Source organism: Alexandromys fortis, unplaced genomic scaffold, assembly GCF_014885135.2.
Source record: "Alexandromys fortis isolate MF-2015 unplaced genomic scaffold, M_Fortis_MF-2015_v1.1 scaffold_64, whole genome shotgun sequence".
In the NCBI taxonomy this organism is placed as follows: Eukaryota; Metazoa; Chordata; class Mammalia; order Rodentia; family Cricetidae; genus Alexandromys; species Alexandromys fortis.
This window is the reverse complement of record NW_026067976.1, coordinates 5,187,801-5,207,287: the sequence shown is the minus strand read 5'-3', so window position 1 is coordinate 5,207,287 and position 19,487 is coordinate 5,187,801. Positions and strand designations below refer to the sequence as shown.

The window sequence follows — 19,487 nt, the reverse complement described above, 5'->3', positions numbered from 1 at the left end:
ATATTATCGATTTGTTACTGATAAAGCTGAATCCAGAGCTCCCAGTTACAAATGTCAACATCTACACCTTCCAAGGTTCTCAAATATCTGCCTACAAAGAAAATATTCTTTTTCTCAAAAACAAATATATACTTCGGTGTTAGAGAAAATAATGCAAGATAGGCAAATGAAGTCAAGAAGCCATATCTAAAGCTTTACGGGGAACATATTTAATCCCACCAAGTCTGAGCCTTTGGATCATTAAATCATTTGTTAATATTAGATAGCAGGGAAGATTTACATTTCAGGACATCTGACTTCATTCAGGTGAGCTACAAGGTAAGGAGTGCTCAGCTTCCTAGCTTACCTTTAGAAGACACAGACTTAGATTATTACACGCCAATACTCAGCAGACACACCAAGCATACGTTCTCTGTAGCTAAGCACCATACGTGGTAAGCTCTCTACAAGTCCGTCTTGACCCATCTTACCCTGGCTCTACTGGTCAGTCTTGTCCAATGCTTAACCAAGTAGTCAATGGAATATTAGTTTTTATCCTATTACAGAAAGCTGTGAAAAACTGCATCTAATAGATCTTATTCATTTCATGAGATAAATCTTAAGTTAAAAATTAAAATAATCATCTAAAGTACCTTTTCTGTTCCAAAAAATTAGATATATGGAATTCTGCATATTTGATTAAATTGGAAAAACTTTTATCTTTAGCAAAAGTTGGCTTAATGTGGGTATTGAAAATATTATCTCTCAAAATTGCTGGCTTTAAGAGATAACATTTCAGGAAGTGTTTCACACACACACACACACACACACACACACACACATACACACACACACCTCGCTGAACCAGCACTGCTGATGAACTATACATAAGGAAAACAAACATATTAAACATGCACAACATAGGCTTTTATATTTACACAGAGTTTGAATTTAAGCTTACACAATCTTGAAAAAGAAAGAAAAACACATACACATGTGTAAACTCACGCCCCCTTTTACATGACTTCCAAACTGCACAGAAGGTAAATATTTAGTGACCGTGAAAGTAACTGGAAGGCTATGTATCACCAACTACATCAAAACAACAACAACAAAATAAAAAAGGAACTACAGGAAAACAGTTTGATAGCATTTTTAAAAACTGTGATTTTCATCCTTTGTTGTAGTATTCTATTTAATAGGTATCATTAAGCATAAATGCCTACCCTATATATTTATTCTCCTCAAGTCACTGATATTCACTATACACATGCATTCATACAGGTACACACAAAACAGACCTTTGTATCCCCACAAACAGCTGCACAGAAAACAGCATGATAGGCTGGTCATAGAAATTCCTCTATGAGAAATTTAAACTGTTTTCACAATTCTGACCTATTTTTTCATATAATTTGCTTTTATTTTTTTTAATCTTAAATGTTTTCACCACTTAAAAGTCTCCTTAGATGCAAATTTATTTAGAAATGGGCTCATGCCAAAGAAGCAATCTAACACCATCTATGTGGTTCAATAGCCATTTATCAATTGATCATTATCTCTGTTTTATTAACTCTTTTTTCACTAGAGGGGAAAAACTAAAGCAATCTAACCTTTCAAAGCATGCATGTGCATATACACTCCACTAACCCAAGAAAAACCCTGATGGTGATCTCTTAAATTTAAAAGTGGGGCACAAGCTATTAGGTTCTGAGGTTAGTGAAAACACAGGAGAGCTACCCAGACAGAGAAGGGCTTCAGAAAAACACCTCGCAAAGCACCCTGCAATGACAAGGAGCAGCGTCTCCGTTAGACCAGGACTGAACTTTTCACGCAAAAGAATGAGATTCTACATAAAGAGTTGCTTCCTGGTTTTATGTTGATTGCATTTAAATCTCAGCTTACTGTATCAGCAGTTATCAGGGTCCCTCTACAGGATGTCAAAATACACCTTACTCAAATACATTCCTCCTATCTAAAACTGGTTGATAAAACAGTTTACCAATTAAACCTTACAAGAGCCCAGCTCTATGGCAAATGTTATTTCTAAACTTGTGACGGTTTACAGCCTTGCAAACGGTTTTCGTTACTCCATTGCCAAACATTTTAAAATGTATCCCAAAGTATTCAATTTCCGCGAACTCTCACATACAAGAGAGGTCTATTAAAAAGCAGTTGCAGTATTTTTTAAACGCGAGGGGCAATAACCCATCTTTAAACAACCGCCAGCTATTTAACATCTCAGTGTATTTGTCAGTACTACTTTGGTGCTACGTGGATGATAAACTAACTCCTGCTTTGTATGGGTTTGGTGTAGGCTTCTGAAAAGCAAGACGTGTCTAGGAGGGAGGCACCAGGGAACTTCCCTCCCTCACTTGAGCACAGTCCAAGAGGAAAGTTTCTGGGTTGTTTCCCCTTCGCTTCCTCTTACCCTCGCTCCCCCGCGGAGCCGCAGAGCCAGCAATTGTGCAAGAGGAGCCCGGCGCGCAGGGCGCGAATTACCGAGCGCTTGGTACGGGCGGCCGCGGGTGATTAATTATCCGTCCGCGGGCCTGGCGCTCTCCAGGAGGCTCTCCCGGCAGGGCAGAAACCGAGCTGCCTCGGGCGGCTGGAGGAGCAGGAGCGGCTCTGGGAGGACGCAGGGGCCGCGCCGAGTGTGAGTGCACAGCGGAGGGCGGCGGGCGGGTGGCGAGCCGAGCGGACCGACTGCGCCGCGCCCGGTCAAGGGAGCGCGGGTAGAGAGCAGCCACCACCGAGAGCGGACCTGACCGGAGGCCGCCAGCAGCGAGCGGGAGGGCGTGCAGCCTGCCGCCCGCCCTTCGGGCTGACCCCGCTGGCCGGCCGGCAAGGAAGCCTGCCGAGCCTCGCTCAGCTCCGAGGCCAGCTGCTCCAGACACCAGAAGCCAGCCCCGCTGCTGTGAGCGGCCCGCGTTTTTAGGACTGTTCAGCCGCAAGACCTACTTAGAGACGGCGGACACTTTGGCCAAGTCTTTCACACAGTCAGAAAGATACCTCTGTTGAGTAGTAGCCTTTTCTCTTTTTAACGGGAAACAAAGAAATAAATTAAGGATTCGTAAGACCCAGGCTGCACACTGAAACTTTGCAACAAATGCCTTTGCTTTCTCTAACTTCAATGTCCTTTCCCCCCCTTTCCTTAAGGAGCCCTTGGGGAAGCCATGAAGTAACTGCACATTCCAGTAACAGAGTTATGAAAAAAAAAATGTATCTTTTTGAATTTCAAAAACATTTAGAAAGAAAAGTAGCAGGAAGAAAAGGACACATAACTCGAGGTTTTGTTAAAGAAAAAAAATTGAAAGTAACTTACCTGTTGGGACATTCTGAACAGGAGGTTAGTATCAGCGTTTTGCCATGTCCCCATGAACCCTGGTTCAGCCGCAGTCGCTCTGGTTCCGAACTGCATGGAGTTGTCAGGACAGGAGTCTCTTAAAGTCAAGTCTCTCGCCCTCTTTGGCTCTCTGTCTCTCTGGGTGTCTCTCACATCCACTTCTGCCTCTTCTGACTGAAAAGTGAAGGTGGATTTTTTGAGCTTCTTGGCAGCCAGCAGCAGGAGTATAGTGTAGTTAAGAAGCTGCCTGAACTGTGCATTTCATTTGGGAAGGGGGAGATCTGGGGGAGGGAGGGGGGTCAGAGCTTCCTTCGCACCTTCTGCACAGATATCCCTATCATTTATGCATAGATTGTGACTCCCCGAGCTTGCCTTTGCTCGGTTTAACAGCTGCCTGTCAGGTGTGCAGGCAGCACTGGAGACCCAACCATCAGCTTCAAACCCGCAGCCACTGCATGTCATTGGATAGCAGAGCTAGGAGTCAACTGCACTGTTCCACAGTCAGACACCAAATGACACCCTGTAGTAACCTCTCTCCAGATACACAGACAGATACACACTCATGCATACTCCAAGCAATGCAACAGTCATTGTCCACAAGGCCAGGGGAAGACAGGGCCCTTCCCTGGGAATTTTCCCCAACAATGCTTTCCGCTATAACATGTTCTTTGCTTTAACACTTGTAAAACTGTGAGACTTAAATATTTTTAATTACATTGCAAGCAAGTAGTTATCTGGAGTAGAACATGAAGTTTGCTCAGTTGTTGTCTAAATATTAGCTGCCACAAGTCACACATACATGCTGAGCTATTTATAACCACTTATAAGCTCACAGAGAAAATAATGTAGAAATTTGACCTTCTATTCTAAAGGGTGAACAAGTAAACCTACTAGTTCAACATGGAAGATGCGCAATAAGCATATGCAAAAATAAATATGTATCACTTCTTATCTAGCATCCCAGGCCATTAACTACCAAACTGAAGGTTAAGTAAGGAGAAGCTGAATGCAAAAGAGGAAAATGAATACCTTTTCTTAAGGCTCACAAGCAGAATAAAATTCCTTTGTTAAAGTTCTCGGGTAAAGCATCTACAACATCCTTTTAAATCATAAAAAAGGCAAAAAGATGACAAAAAAAAAACCCTGTCCTATTTCAGGCAAAAAGTAATGCATATAAAAACTCCATTTTTCATTCAGGATCTCTATAGAAAATTCTGTTTCCCTGCCTGATGAAATATAACCTTGATAGGAGGTCATATTTTAATTAAACCAGTTTTAAAATAAAACATCTATTTATTAGATAATATTTATCCACCTTATTTGTGGAAAAGCAGAACTGAGCAAAATCCACTGTACACAAACACTGTAACTTCAAAATGGAGAGCTGAATTCATGCCGTCTCATAAAAGTAGTCAGCAGGAAAAAGCCATCTTTCCTAAACTTAAAATGTAAGGAACATTAATCTTGAGCCACTTACAAATACTGAGGACAAATGCACCACTCTGCTTGCTCCTTCTTAACTAAAGAATAACAATAAACCTTCCTCTCAGAAACAACAAAAGGAACAGAAAAGCGCTTCCATGGCAGCCCCGTGTCATTAGTGGACAATGAGAAAAGATGAGAAAACGCACGCTATGTTGACACAAATGTGCCTTCCCTTCTAGAACTGACATCCCTGAAAGCTTTTCTGTTAAACTTCCCTCCAGTTCACCACCATTAAGCACAAAAAAGTCTCAAAAGAAGCAAATTCAATATCTGAAAAGAAACAAACAAGAACCCAAAGAATTGTTGCCTTAAAATATATTAAGTCCACCTGTGGTCAATAAAAATATTCTTTTGCAGGGGAGGGCAGGAAAAGCCCCTATGAGTCAATTGTCAACGGTGACTGTACCTTTACTGCTATTACCCACTTAACTCCCTCTAAAATTTGCTAGCCTCTTGATTTCTGAAGTGGCACTCAGTGCCTCAGTCAAGCTGCCTGCTCAGCTCCTGACCTTCCCACTAATGGCTGTTATTTGTGGGAGGCTTAAGGACACTGTCAATAGCAAGCTTCCTCCTCTCTCCACTCAAGCACTGTTGTATCGCTCTGCCTGTGTGTTCTCTCTCGCCTCTCCTGCTCTCTCCTTCTCTCCTAGTCCTTCCTCCTAATTCTTCACTCTCCCTCACTCCCTCTTCCTATTTTTTTCCAGCCCCCACCCCTTTTCTCTCAGTTCCAAGATCCTCTTCTTCCCCCCACCCACCACAAGCACACACATACACACACACGCGCACGCACGCATGCACGCACACACACGTGTGCACACACACACAGTTACAACACAAAAATCAACTGGCATGCAGCAGCAAGCACCTGCAGTAATAGACTCTTTTATTAAAACTGTTATTCTGCAAGACTTGAAATTCCCCGTGGACCGGGCCATGTCAAAGCCGATATAATTAACTAGAGGCTCAGCAACGGATCAATTACCAGACAAGCAAGTGATAGTGAAATCAATGAAAGATCATCAGCCACATTATCAGTGTTGCAACTCATTAGGGCAAAACTGAGAAATGTGCTCCACTCGAGCCCAAGCAAGGTGGCATTACAAAACAAAGGGCTAATTTGGAGACCCTGCTGTGAACAATCTGTAACAGAATTAGCCTTTTTTCCCCCTAAACTGCACAGCTCCATAACTAAATGTGACAGACTGAGAGACGCAGTTTATTAAGACACCAACCCCAAGTTTATTTAGTTCATAAACTCTCTCCTAGAAAATCAATACAGTCTGTACAGGGTTATTAGGCTGACTAGCTAATACATCCAAATCCGGTCTGCCCAGCCAGCAGTCCGCTGACAAAATGCTACCCCGAGTCTGCAGACTGCAAGGTCTAACTGAACAAGTCAGCAGCAGAACCGTTACCTCGCTAGTCCTGCACAGCCACGCCTTAAAAACACCAGGACAGCTTTGTAAGATTTAAAAGGCAAATACCATGATTACACCGATTACACCGTACTGGACCTACCAGATAGATTTTCGTCAATCAGAATCTTAACTAGTTCCTAAGACTAGCTAAGAAAGAGTGAAAGTTCTGTTATAATATCACAGGAGAACCCAAAGAGTTAACCATAGATAAACGTATTAATAATACAGCACAAACCCAGAACATTTGTTATGCTTTGTAAATTTTAAGTTTCTATCATCCTTTTAATAAATTTTAGAAAATGAAAATCTGACCTCTCTAGAAATTCCTGAAATTTGTTATGGGAACTTGCCATTCATTTCCATAGGGAAAGTGATGAATCCTCAGTCTTTTAGCCAATGAGAGGCTTGAGTAATTTTAAAGACACGGGCCCCAAACAAACAACAAAACCAAGGCACTAAGGTACCTTCTAAGGTAGATTACAGAATAACTCTCCGGAATAATCTTTATCTAAGTGATTTACAACTAGGCAATTGGGATAAACATCTTTTTCACAATGACTGCTTCCTTTTTCCCTGATTCTAAGTCATGGACTTCAGGTTAAGGGATCACAAGCATGAAAGGTCACATGACTCTCCCCACATTTGCTGCGAGGGAGAAATGGGCTCTGTAAACCCTGAAGTGCACCAACTAGTCCTCAAGCCCCTGGAGAATCTGTGGAACTAGGAGTAGCTCCCCCTCGTAACAACACACAGCAACAATACACAAACACACAAGTCTCTTAAATGAATTTTCCAGTGCTAATGTCAGACCGGGACACTGAATGAGGTTAGGGGAAATAGCATTGGAAATGACTGATGGTGTTTTAATATTCCAAATGTTCAAAGGGAGAAAAAAACCACATTATNGCTTCAATATTCTAAATCTTAAACCTTAATTTAAAAATATTTGAGTAAAATTCAGTTTATGTATGCTAGAATTAAATGTTTGTTCCTAGAATTTTTTAGCTGGTTCCTTATCAAACATAACATAAGTCATGTTTTTAAGTAATATTTTAAAAAGTCAAGCATATATATTAAACCTTTACTATATGTCAATAATTTGGATAATAATTAAAAGTTGTAATTACAGAAAATTCTTACTTTTTAAAACCTTTTTGCACATAGCTACACACTGTGCATGTACCCTCAATGAGATCCAATTAGTTAACAAAGAATTTGCATTTCAGTTAGTGTGGGATAACAAGACTACAGGGAGGCACAGTGCAATTCCACCAACAGAGTAAGACAGTGTGTTCTTTCCTGTTAGCTCTGTAAGCAATAATTCCCACAAGTGGCTGTTTAAAATGTTGCTATCTTTTCAATATTTGGGAAGTGAGGTAAATTTGGGCCTTTCCTTCTATTTCCTCAAAAACTCCATGTTGATGTAAAAGTTAGTCACAGTTACTAAAGGACCATGGCAAGGAATGCTGGTTTGCATGCGCTTTTGGAGTGAACTAGTTTGGTGTGTCTGTGTGTTTAAAGGATAAATAATTTGTGTATATATAAGTATATATATACAATACGTTCATATATGAATGCATACATTTAAGACAATGTCTCACTACGTAGCTTTGGCTGGCCTGGAACTCACTGTGTACACCAGATGGACTTCAAGAGATCTGCCAGCCTCTGCCTCCCCTATGCTAGGATTAGAGTTGTGCTCCCCCATGCCCAGCCTTACTTTTCTTCTCAACATTTAGTTTCTTTAGAACTCACTACTTTCTTAAAGTCACTCTGGCTGGGAACAGAGAAGCCACAATAAGGATATCAGTAAGGATATGGCCCTGTGCTAAGGCTCTCATGCCCTGAGAAAGTACACTGAGAAAGCACTTGAGGGCCTTCCCCCCCACAGCTGTGACTACAACAATGTAAATGCTAAGCAAATATAAAACAAATGTATGGTGTGCGTACACAATTTAAGCGGCATCCCCCAGACTCGTGATGGCCTACAGAGCAGTACCTGTGCTTCCCTGGGTTCAGTTCTGCAGCTGTTAGCAGAGGCTGTCATCTGTAATGACAGTGGACTGGCCTTTGCTCTTCTTTTATTCACTGTTCATTTCCAAAGCTCGGTTAAGTACGGAGCTGGGTTAAAGATCAGTGGTTTTTCATGTGACACACGCTGGTATTCATCTAATGGCTTGTCAAGACAAAACTGTCCCTGTTCTTGCCAAAATAATAAAAATGACGCTCCACATCGCATGACAATCAGCACTTCCTCATGGCAAAACAACTCAAGCTTTTTGTAACTCATTTATTTTATAGGAAAAAAAATGTTAACTGGCTCTCCAGTCTCAATGTAGGCTGTTGTCCTCAAAGGAAGCGTTACTGTTTCTGCTCTCAGAACTCGAAGCAGTATGTAAGCTGGGCACTAATCAAATGCAACTTTAATATATAGAGTAATGCTGAGGCCCGGGTTCCTGATACATTAAGGTGCATAACTTAATATATGCAGATTATGCAGGGGCGGCAGTCTGGACTCAGCCACAGAGGTGGGGCAGGCAGTTGAGGAAATGTCATTTTTCTTGAGAACAAAGTGTGGGACTTGCTTTGCAACATCTGTTGGTCTGTGTGAAATGTTAACAGATGTCTTAAGTGGAAAAAAAGGAGAGAGAGAGTTAATAAAGGAAACCTCCTCTGAACAGATAATCCACCCAAATTTCCATATTCCCAAGGAAGAAGGTTGACAGCGGCCTTTCCCCTTGTGAAGCCCAATTTATCACGCAAAGTTTCATTTTCTATGTAAAGTTAAGGAGTAAAAATTCTCACTCACTATAAAAGAATAGAAAAAAGTAATAATAATCATAATTTCAATTTTTATCAAATTTCAAATGTTTGTGTTTACTTTATAATTACAGAGTTATCTATGTTGTTTGCTTTTCCTTGACTCATCAAACATCCAACACAAAAACAGTGAGCACACAAGCACACACACACACACACAAGCACACAACACACACATAAGGAATAATAGCTATGATATGGTGTGTGCATGTTGTAGGGAAGGGGAAGGAGTGAGAGTAAAAAGTAGTTTTTAGGATCAGCCATCTTTTGTTTTTTTGGCTGGTTTTATTTATTTATTTATTTGTTTGTTTGTTTTAAAGGCAGGGTCTTTCTACATAGGCTGTCTGAAACTCACCATTTAGCCCAGCCTGGCCTCAACTCAAACTCATAGAGATCTGTCTGCCTCTCTGAACCATCTTTTTTAGTGTAAAGGTATCCATCTTCACAGTTAAGAGTCACCTAATATTTACACCTACATTCTTGCTGGCTCCCAATTCCTCTCTCTCCATTACAATCTCTGGAAGAGAAGACAGACACACCGTGTTTCAACAGACAAGCATTCTCAAGAAGGAACATCTGGAAATTGTGGATCCCCATGTTCAAATCTGAAGGAACCTGGAAAAATTTGCTTATTTAGCAATTCTTTTTCTTGTTTCAATTTGTTAGATGACTGAACCAAACATGTAGGTAGCAGTCTTTAATTCAGGTTAAAAAGATGATGCATGGACCAGAGGGACATGGTAGCTCAATCCTTCCATCCCAGCACTTGGGAGGCAGAGGCAGGCAGATCTCTGGGAATTTGAGGCCAGTTTGTTCTGGTTCCAGAGCATGCAAGAGCTACATAGTGAGATTGTCTCAAAAATAAAACAAAGAGAAAAGAAAAATAATAAAAAAGATGATTTGTGCACTCCATCCACTGAATGTAAGCAAGTGTCATGTGTAAATGATCTGAACAACATAGGAATCTACTGTATTGCTTTTCCTACTAACATCTTTAAGGGAAGAATTTAGGGTTAGAGTCCATGAATTAGCTAATTCTAATTCACTTAAGGATCTTTATGGAGAGGAGAAGAAAAAAATCATGTTGTCATCTTTGACTGGAGTCTCAGTCCCCAAACCTCTCTCCCCCAAGAGCCTGTGCACCTGCTATGCCATATTTACAACTATACCTTTGCCAGAAGGCTTTGACAAGCTGGGTTGGGTCCTTCAACATATAGTAGCTTCAGCCAGAACATTTTGGCATGAAGATTTCAGGGAACAAGATCATGGTCCAATATGTAAGTAGGATATGCACATATGCCTTCATTTTTAGTTACTCTTCTGCCAAACCATTATGGACACTAAATACTGAGATGTTAACTCACAGGAACACCAACCACATCAGTGCACAGAACAGAAATAACTGCCGTGTACCGAAAGAAAAATGGTGGCCAGCACTGACAGAGAAAACCTTATGTATTAAAAATACCTTTATGTGACCAGAAAAGGAACACAGGTCCCTTAATATAAGGTTTGAGACACCTTAATTAGTGGCATTCAGATTCTCCGTAGGAAAATATCACTTAAAAGTGTCACCCAAAAGGAAGACAGTGCTCCGGCTGACACTTGTCTAACGGGGACTGAGATACAGCATTGTTGACAGCCTAATCAGGGGCTCTATTTTATAACACACTTCAAGGAAGTACCCAAACACTATAATCCTTTGATACTATGAAAATTGAAAGATTTGAGTAGGGTGTAGCCGATAAGATAGTTTACAAAATGCCAAGGAATGGCTGAATCCCTTGGAATCAGGGTTCATGTTTCAAAAAAGCATCTTCGGTTGGTACAAGCCTCATGCCTACAAAAGATCAAACATTTCCTACCGTGTTTTGATCTAAAAACTGAAAAATGACTTTAATCTCTTTGTGGGTACACGCAGTCACAACAGCTTTCTTTCTACCACGTGCTACAGTCGATGCTTTTTTTGTTTCTTTTTGGAGAAAATCTTCTAAAAGAATCAGTGGTATCTTTCCTTAAATGAATATGAGGAGGAAAAAAGGAAAAAGGAAAAAGGAAAAACAAAAACAAAACCAACAGGCTGGGGCAGGGAAGCGCACTGGGGAATTACTTTCATATGACCATGAAAGTTGCAGGATTGTAAAGACAATATTAATTTTTTTATTTACTTCCTTCTAAAAACTGCAGACTGAGATGCTGGCAGCTCCAGTAAAAATGTCATAATAATAGTTTAAATTACTGTCAGGAAGGAAGATTGAGATTCACTCGCACACAAGAAACCACGTTACAAGGGTGGGCTCAATACTTTACAATTACTTGAAAAATACAGCACTTTAAAGTTAACACATAAAAAAGATACAATGAAAATAATACACTACATATAATTCTCAAACCTAAAAAATAAATTTAAACAGTGAACTATAAGAACAAAGTGTCAAAATTCCAAGAATATTTTAGACACACACAAACACACATATACACTCTCACACACAAATATGCTCACAGACACATACATATATACACTCAGAAACAAACATAAGCACAAACACACATGCACTCACAAACAAACACAGACACACTTAGACACAAGCACATCTTTAAAGGGAAAAACAATGGTGCAAAGAAAATTTGAATGAACCTGTAGATTGGTTTTCTAATTTAAAAATTCTTAATGGGCAGAATTAACTGGTAGTGGACGGCATCTGGGTGGTAAGGGTCTCTGGTGAAGGGCATCAGTGGGAAGCGGGCAGACGGGAAGCTTTTAAAAATACAACCATGTGGCCAGGCCGTGGTGGTACACTATGTCTTTAATCCTAGCACTCAGGAGGCAGAGGCAGGTGAATCACTGTGAGTTCGAAGTCAGCCTGGTTTACAAGTGCTAGTTTCAGGACAGCTAGGACTGTTACACAGGGAAACCCTGTCTTGAAAAACCAAAGGAAAAAAAAAAAAAAGACAAAAAAACACAACCATCTTATCTACCTATCCAGCTGGTGTCATGGGTATGCTCATCCTGTGAAAACTCACCAGTTTGGACACACACTTGGGAACTTGTATAAACATGTATATACATCTTACACACACACAGATTATACTTCAGTTCTCAAAGATTACCACTACTAACAAGTCTATTACAAAAAACAGAGATGATGATAAGAAATCAGCCCTAGAACTATGTTAAAAAGATAAAAAGAAGGCAGATGGTGGTGGCACACACCTTTAATTCTAGCACTGGGGAGGCAGAGACAGAAGGATCTCTGTGAGTTCAAGGCCAGCCTGGTCTACAGAGACAGTTCTAGAACAGGCTCCAAAAGCTACACAGAGAAACCCTGTCTCAAAACAAAACAAAACAAAACGGAGGGAAGAAAGGGAATAAAACAGAAGACAGTTTATCTCAGTCAAAATCATTCAAATAACTGCCACAAAAATACTGCTTCTTATAATTTCTTCAAAAGCAAAAGTGTTGGGAAGCAAATAACAATATTCATTTCCTAACATGAAGTCAAGAGACAGTAAATATATGGAAGAAAGACTAACTGTGTGGAGGAACCTCGAAAGGACAATCAGAGCATGTGAGCATATTCAAGTGACTTAAATAGAAAGAGGAACATACCTCAAGTTGAGAGGGATCCACCCCACAGCATGGGACCTTGAAATGCGCCTGCCAGTCTTGATCAGCAAGCCTGCCCTCTGCTTTGTAACTGAGGCAGTTCGGAGGTGGGGAGGGCACAAAGCGTGCCTGTTGAGAGATTGGAAGAAGAAGAAATTACATATAGTCTGCAGACAGTATCATACAGAAACGGTCATTTCAACACACTTCATCTTCAAAACTGTAAATGTAACATTCCTCTGGCCACACAAACACTTTAAAAAGAGTCAATCACTCTGGTCTACAACAACCAATAGTTAAATACATGAACCATGAGAGAATAAACAATGAGGCAGGATAACAGAATAATTCACTGATGGGTAACAAGACGGGGATTGAGTACAGGGGTTCTTGTGCCCAGCATAAACTCCATTAAACTATTCCACCAGTCCACTTAGTCTCTTTTCTTGAAAGGGGGGCTGAAGAGTTGAGAGGATGTCTGAAACTGGGGCTACCAAATACAATTTCTACCACTAAGCTGCACCCCAACCAGTAGCTCAACTTACTCCATTTTCTTCCCTTAATCATAAAAAGAAAACCATTGTAAACCTTTTTACTCATTGTTTACCAAACTTCACACAAGAAGCTGTAAGAAACACCAAATAACACCAAAATAAGACATAATCCCTGCTCACAAGGAGTTTATGATCTAGTATAGAATAGAAGCTTTGCACAAAATTGCCTTACATAACTAGAGAATGTGGTAAGAGGACAGTAGAACCGTGTGATTAAGGGAAGGATGCCTTCCCACTGATATAGGGAAAGAAAGCCTCCAAGCAAAGGCAGCCTTTGTTCTGGGCACAGAGAGACTCTCAATATCCCTCTAGAGAAGTGATCCAGTTTGCCTAGAGCTTAGGTAGGATGCTGGACAAAGCAGTAATAAGCGAAAGGATGTGTAAACAGCAGAACTATTGGTAAACACCCCACAGTCCACACTGAGTTGCTGTTCTGTTTCTATCACCACCAGTCAAGTCTACTAGAAGACTTCAACAGCAGCAGCACCCCGTGATTGTCAGCATTCTGTAAGACAGTGCAGCAAGGACAACCCCTTAAATGTAAACAGAACAAAGATAAGAGATCAGTTAGGGAACTAGTATAATAAGCTAGGTAAAATAACTACTAGCAGATAAAGCTGATGAAGAAATGCAAGACACAAAAGAGATCATGAGGATGAAATTAAGGAGGCAAGAATGACTGATAGGATACCGATAACAAGGAGGCTGGACAGATGGTTCTGTGATTAACGAGAACACACTGTTCCTGTAGAGGACCCAAGTTAGTTCCTATGTTGGATGGCTCACAACTGCCTGTAACTCCACTTCCAAGGGATCTGATGTCTCCTGCTAGCCTCCATAGACAACTGCACTCATGTGCTCACCATCCCCAGAAGCAGACAAATACACATAATTAAAAATAAAAATAAATCTTTTGAAAAGGATATGGGTCACAGGAGCCAATGTTGACACTAGAGATCTGATTGGTAGCACCCCCTATAGAAATGTATGAAATAATTTAGGGCAAGACAATCAAGCTCAGTTTGAGGTAACAGATGATCACGGAGATAAGTAGGCAGTAGAAAGTTCAGAAAACAGACCAATACTGGAGTACCGGATTTGGATGTATCTATGTAAACATGGCATTAAAGGGAATTGAACATGGACACAATGTTCTTTGTGGTTATGAAGATAAATTGGCAAAGGATGGTTGGAGTTTTAGATAATACTTAGAGAATAATAATAGAAATTTAGTAGTAAATAGAACTATAGGAGTGATCTATCGATCAAGATACTTGACTTGGTAGTATGTGATATAAATGGCTAAATACTTCAGATGCATTTGCTATTAATTTGTTACTTTGAGTAAATGTATGTTCAATATACAATTTCATATATATATTTATATATAGTAACTAAATATTTTGTTGTGTTTACTTTGTTTTTTAAGATATTTTATACTTATAAATTTCTGGGTCATATGAGTTGTTTCGGTATAGTAATATGTATATATGATACATTTTATAAAAAAGTTCAGAAATACATAATGTGTAAAGACAAAGAGGTAGAAATGGTAAAATATTCTTTGAAGGCATTTTAAAAGAAAACAAAGTAAGAGAAATGTGGCCTGAAAAGTTAGCAGGGTTTAGAGAAGTGTATTTAGGAACAAACAGTTTGTTTTCCACTATAGCAGGTTAAAAAAAATGTCTACAGCAAGCAAAGGGGACAAAGTCAGCAGAGAAAAGGATATTGAAGATCTAAGCCAGAGGGAAAATGATATAAAGGGTCCTAGGAGAGAATGTAATAAGAACACAAATGAAAAGGTTCCCTGAAGGGAGAAAAAAATTTCCCTCAGAAACCAAAGGAATGATACAGGAAATTTTTCATGGTTAAGAAATGTAGGTAACTGTCAGGCGGTAGAGGCACATGCCTTTAATCCCAGCCACTTGGGAGGCACAGATACTTGGATTTCTGTGAGTTCAAAGGCAGCCTGCTCTACAGAGCGAGTGATTTCCAGGACAGCCTAGAAGACACTGGGAAACCTTGTCTGTAAACACCAAAAACCAGAAACAAAAGAAATGCAGGGATTGGGGTGTGTCTGTGTGCATAAATATATCAATATAACCTGCTAAGTCTATGCAATGTTACTTGCAATTACACGATGTCAGGACTGACCAGTTGGTATTGGATGACCAATTAGGGGGCCTCTTCCTGGGGGAAAACAACTTCTCTCAGCATCCCTGAGGTGCCTGTAGCTTTTTGTCTGGGGGTGGGACCCTGTGAGATTTCCCTCTTCCACTTTTTCCCGATGTCCCTGCTCAGGCCTTGCCATATTGTAACAATTAAGGAAGATGAGGCCAGGAATTTGAGAAGGAGCGAGGGTCGGAGCCATAGAAGTTGTTGGAGGAAGAAAAGGGAATGGAGAGAAATGATGTAATTATATTCTATTGAAAACAATAATAAATATTTTGATTTTTTTTAAAAAAGAAATGCAAATATTAAGAGCTCAGTTAAGAGCACTAAACAGAGGACAACCAGCGACGAGAAGAACGGGCTGCTTGGACAGGGTACAAGGAAAGATCAGAACCAACAAGGAGTGAGCAGAAGAAATGCGATTCGGCGGAAAGCCATCAGGAGCCTCTTCCCACTCAGCTGATTCAAACAATGCTCAGGGCTAGAGCCATGGCCCAGTGGCTAAGAACATGTATTGTTGCATGAGACAGAGTTCAGATCTCAGTACCACATGAGATGGCTCACGACTGTTTGAGCTGATGCCCTTTCTTGGTCTCTGTAGACACCTGTATGCATATATACACACACACAATTTTTAAAAAATTTATCTTTTAAAATTTAAAGTTAAAAAAAAAAGACAGTGTAGTTAGGAGTTGTGAATTTTGACTTTGAAAACTAGAATACTAAAAACCAGCAAGGGGTTCTTACTGGAGAGAGCAATGCCTTGCTCCAAAACACACAGGCTAGTAGGAAACGGAACTTTAGAAACCATAATGATTACATACATTCCCATAGTGATGAGTTCATATAAGAAAATAAAATACCAAGAACAGATTTTTAGATCAAATTATTTGATTTTTATTTAGTCATATCCCAATTCTAAGTATTTACAGAGCATTTTTTTTAAAAAAAAAAATGGCTATAATCTACTCCTGGCTTGAGAAACTCCCCAAAGCAAATAAAATACTGAAATACTTTAAACTATATCGCCTAAGCGACTTGAGTGAGATAGGAGGGGGAGATGTCTAAGAATATTGCTTCTTTAGGAAGCACGAGAGAAAGCTGAGAGGTTCTCTCCTCGTGCTAACTCCTACCTCCAGGCCTATGGAACCCAAAGTCACGTCAACTCTCCACCCAGTGAGTGCGGGTTGCATTCGCAGAACTTGTAGACTTGTAGTTCAGAATCCCTCTAGAGACCAGGGAATGATGAGTTCTATCACCCAGCCAGTATCTACAGTCACCAACGAATCACCTCAGGGACATGGACAAAGACATTTGTCTGCTGCACTGGTGGTCACTACAACCAGCCTTCCTAACAGAGTCCTTTCTGGAAGGACCACTGTCTGAGTGACCCGCCACACAGCTTATAAAGTAGCATTAATACTGTGGGCCAAAATGAGATTGATCTTTGAGCTCCGTGCTTGCCTGTTGTCAACAGTGCATTAGAAAACCAACACTAAATACTTTATAAACAGGTCTCCCTCCAGTGTATTAGAGAAACAGTACATCTCTCGTGCCCCGTAGTTAGGTAGCCACATATCCATCAGACTAATACATTATTTAGGAGACACTCAGAAGAGCAATAAGAGTCAGTAAACTAACTTCTGGATACTTATACGCAACCATTCCACTGGAAATTGTACCTGGAAGAGAAAACTTTCTCACTAACAGTGGTGGACGACAGAGCCTCTCAAGCATCCTGTTAGAAGGAAGCGCAGGCTTCTGGAGTGAGAAAGAAGACATTCTCATGGCCTGAAGAGAGTTTGGGTCATTGACCTTTGTGTGCTATCCAACTCCACCCTCATTTCTTTTATTTTGTATATACATGCCTGATTCTCCCATCCTCCTGGCGGGTCAGGGAAATAAAGACTGGCAGAAACATGTCTATCGTCCCTTGACTCAGGACACATGACAGCTTCCACTACTGCTTTCTACCTGTTATTGCAAAGGAACGACACAATGACTTGAGAGTCTGCACAAGGCCTGCACTACATATGCAGCATGGAACTCAGAAGTCATTGACCAAACATTTAAAGGAGCTTTTATTTCTTCATTTCTTTTTTTTTTTTTTGTCCCGTATTTTTGGTTAAAGCTCCCAAGCCCCTAGACGCCTATGATGCCGTCCCTGATGCCCAGTCTAGCATCACCCAGACCCCTCATGCCGAATTCTGCCATCCTGAGGGAGCACCTTCTGCTCGGGAATGTATTCAAGGAAGGATTTCCTCGGCTGGGAGTTATTTCTCAAACTATAAGAGGCGTGGACCTTTGTGTAGTACTGCGGTGCCATGGTTTCACATGCTGGCCACATTAATACTGGAGAGCAAGCATCTGTAACCCACAGCTGTGTGCGCTCCAGCCCCCAAGCACCGCAAGGCCGGTGCCAACGCAAACCACCCTTCCCATCCCACACTGGAACCACACTGGTTTTCTTCAGGAGCCAGAGACTGAGATACAGTTCTGAAAATGGGATTTTGGGTACTTTCCACTCGTATGATGGATATGGACTATCAAGAAGACTACTGCCAGGGGCACTGGCTCTTTTCTTCTCCCCATTCCACATCAAGGGAATAAACTCTAAAGGGGAAAGGGAGGGAGCAGGGCAGTGGAGGATATGGTCAATGAACACCATATCCATATATTAAAATGTGCTTATGCAACACAATACTATGTGCAATGAACACATACAGGGAAAATATTTTTTAAGAAGAGCAAAATATAAGAGACTTACAGTATTAAAGCATTATTCTAAAATCCCCCGGGAAACAACCTAAATGGAAAAACATACATTTTTTTCCCCCGCAGTGTTTTCATTTTTCTTCCTCATTATCTTAAGAGCTTTACTCCTATAGGAAAGAATTTTATGAGGGTAGGTAAAAGAAGTGGAAATAAAGGGCAAACACAAGAGACATGATTCTACATTACTTCCTCAAAGAAACGTCCCCAAATCCTAGACATCTGGAAAGCTGATATGAAAACATGGACGAGGACGAACTTCTTTGTATTATTTTTGCTACTACAACCACTAGTGCTATGATGACTGCTCCTATTAATGCATCTAGAGGATGCAGTCTCTGGCCTCAGCACTTATCTACATCTGCGGGGATTTACTACTCCTGCTAGATTTACTTTATTCTTCATGCTCTCGCCCAGAGGAAGTGATCATCACTCAAGACTTGGAGCCTGTCAATGGGTGGGGTTTACATATGGCAATGAGAAGAGGGTATTTGCCCTTGGACATGGATGGTATTGAACCCAAAGCTTAGCGAGTCTAGTTCACTTGCAGCAAAGAGAAAGACAGAATTTCTGAAAGTCTGACACTGATCTCACTGAGCTTTATTAAAAAAAATAAATCACAAAGTGTGGAAGTCTGAAGTACTCAGTGCTTTGTATCACATCAAGCACATGCATGCACGAGCTGTGTCACTATGCACTGGACTGGTATCATATAGCTATCTCCGTGTGATGCAGCGATTGCTGCCATATAGCACCCCCACGTCTAGTTACTGACATTCCATGTGTATGCATATAGCATATGCAAAAGCTATACCCAAGGAGTCAACTGTGTGTAGTGGTCAAAAGTCCAGCAATGAGATTACACAGGTTTGACTATCTGTGGAAGCTTTTACTTACTTGTGTGACCTTGGCAAAACACTTAGTCCAAATTTGCCATCTCCAAAGTGGAAATTCAATCGTAGTAATTCACAGAATTGTGAAGACTGTGTTAGCACAAAAGGTTTACCTAGGCCTGGAGGTGGTGGCGCACGCCTTTAATCCCAGCACTCAGGAGGCAGAGGCAGGCGGATCTCTGTGAGTTCTAGGCCAGCCTGGTCTACAAGAGCTAGTGCCAGGACAGGCTCCAAAACTACAGAGAAACCCTGTCTCAAAAAACTTAAAAAAAAAAAAAAAAGGTTTACCTAGTATCTAAACATCTAAACATAAGCATTCAACAAATGTGAGTCAGCCTCCCTCCCTCTCTCTTTCTCTCTGTCTCTGTCTCTCTCTGTCTGTCTCTCTGTCTGTCTCTCTCTCTCTCTCTCTCTCTCTCTCTCTCTCTCTCTCTCTCTCTC

The 19,487-nt window shown here is 40.7% G+C and overlaps 1 protein-coding gene across 8 annotated transcripts in view; it reads right to left on the bottom strand.

Annotated features, from left to right (window-relative positions):
• Positions 1 to 19,487, bottom strand: part of Bnc2 (basonuclin zinc finger protein 2) — a 403,030-nt gene that overhangs the window by 276,371 nt on the left and 107,172 nt on the right. For all 8 annotated transcript variants that reach the window (XM_050157442.1, XM_050157444.1, XM_050157439.1 and 5 more), the window contains 2 exons: positions 12,659 to 12,784; positions 3,305 to 3,499 (listed from right to left, as the gene is read on the bottom strand). In XM_050157442.1, the coding sequence (XP_050013399.1) occupies positions 3,305 to 3,499; positions 12,659 to 12,784 (321 nt within the window). The remainder of the gene's footprint in view (positions 1 to 3,304; positions 3,500 to 12,658; positions 12,785 to 19,487) is intronic.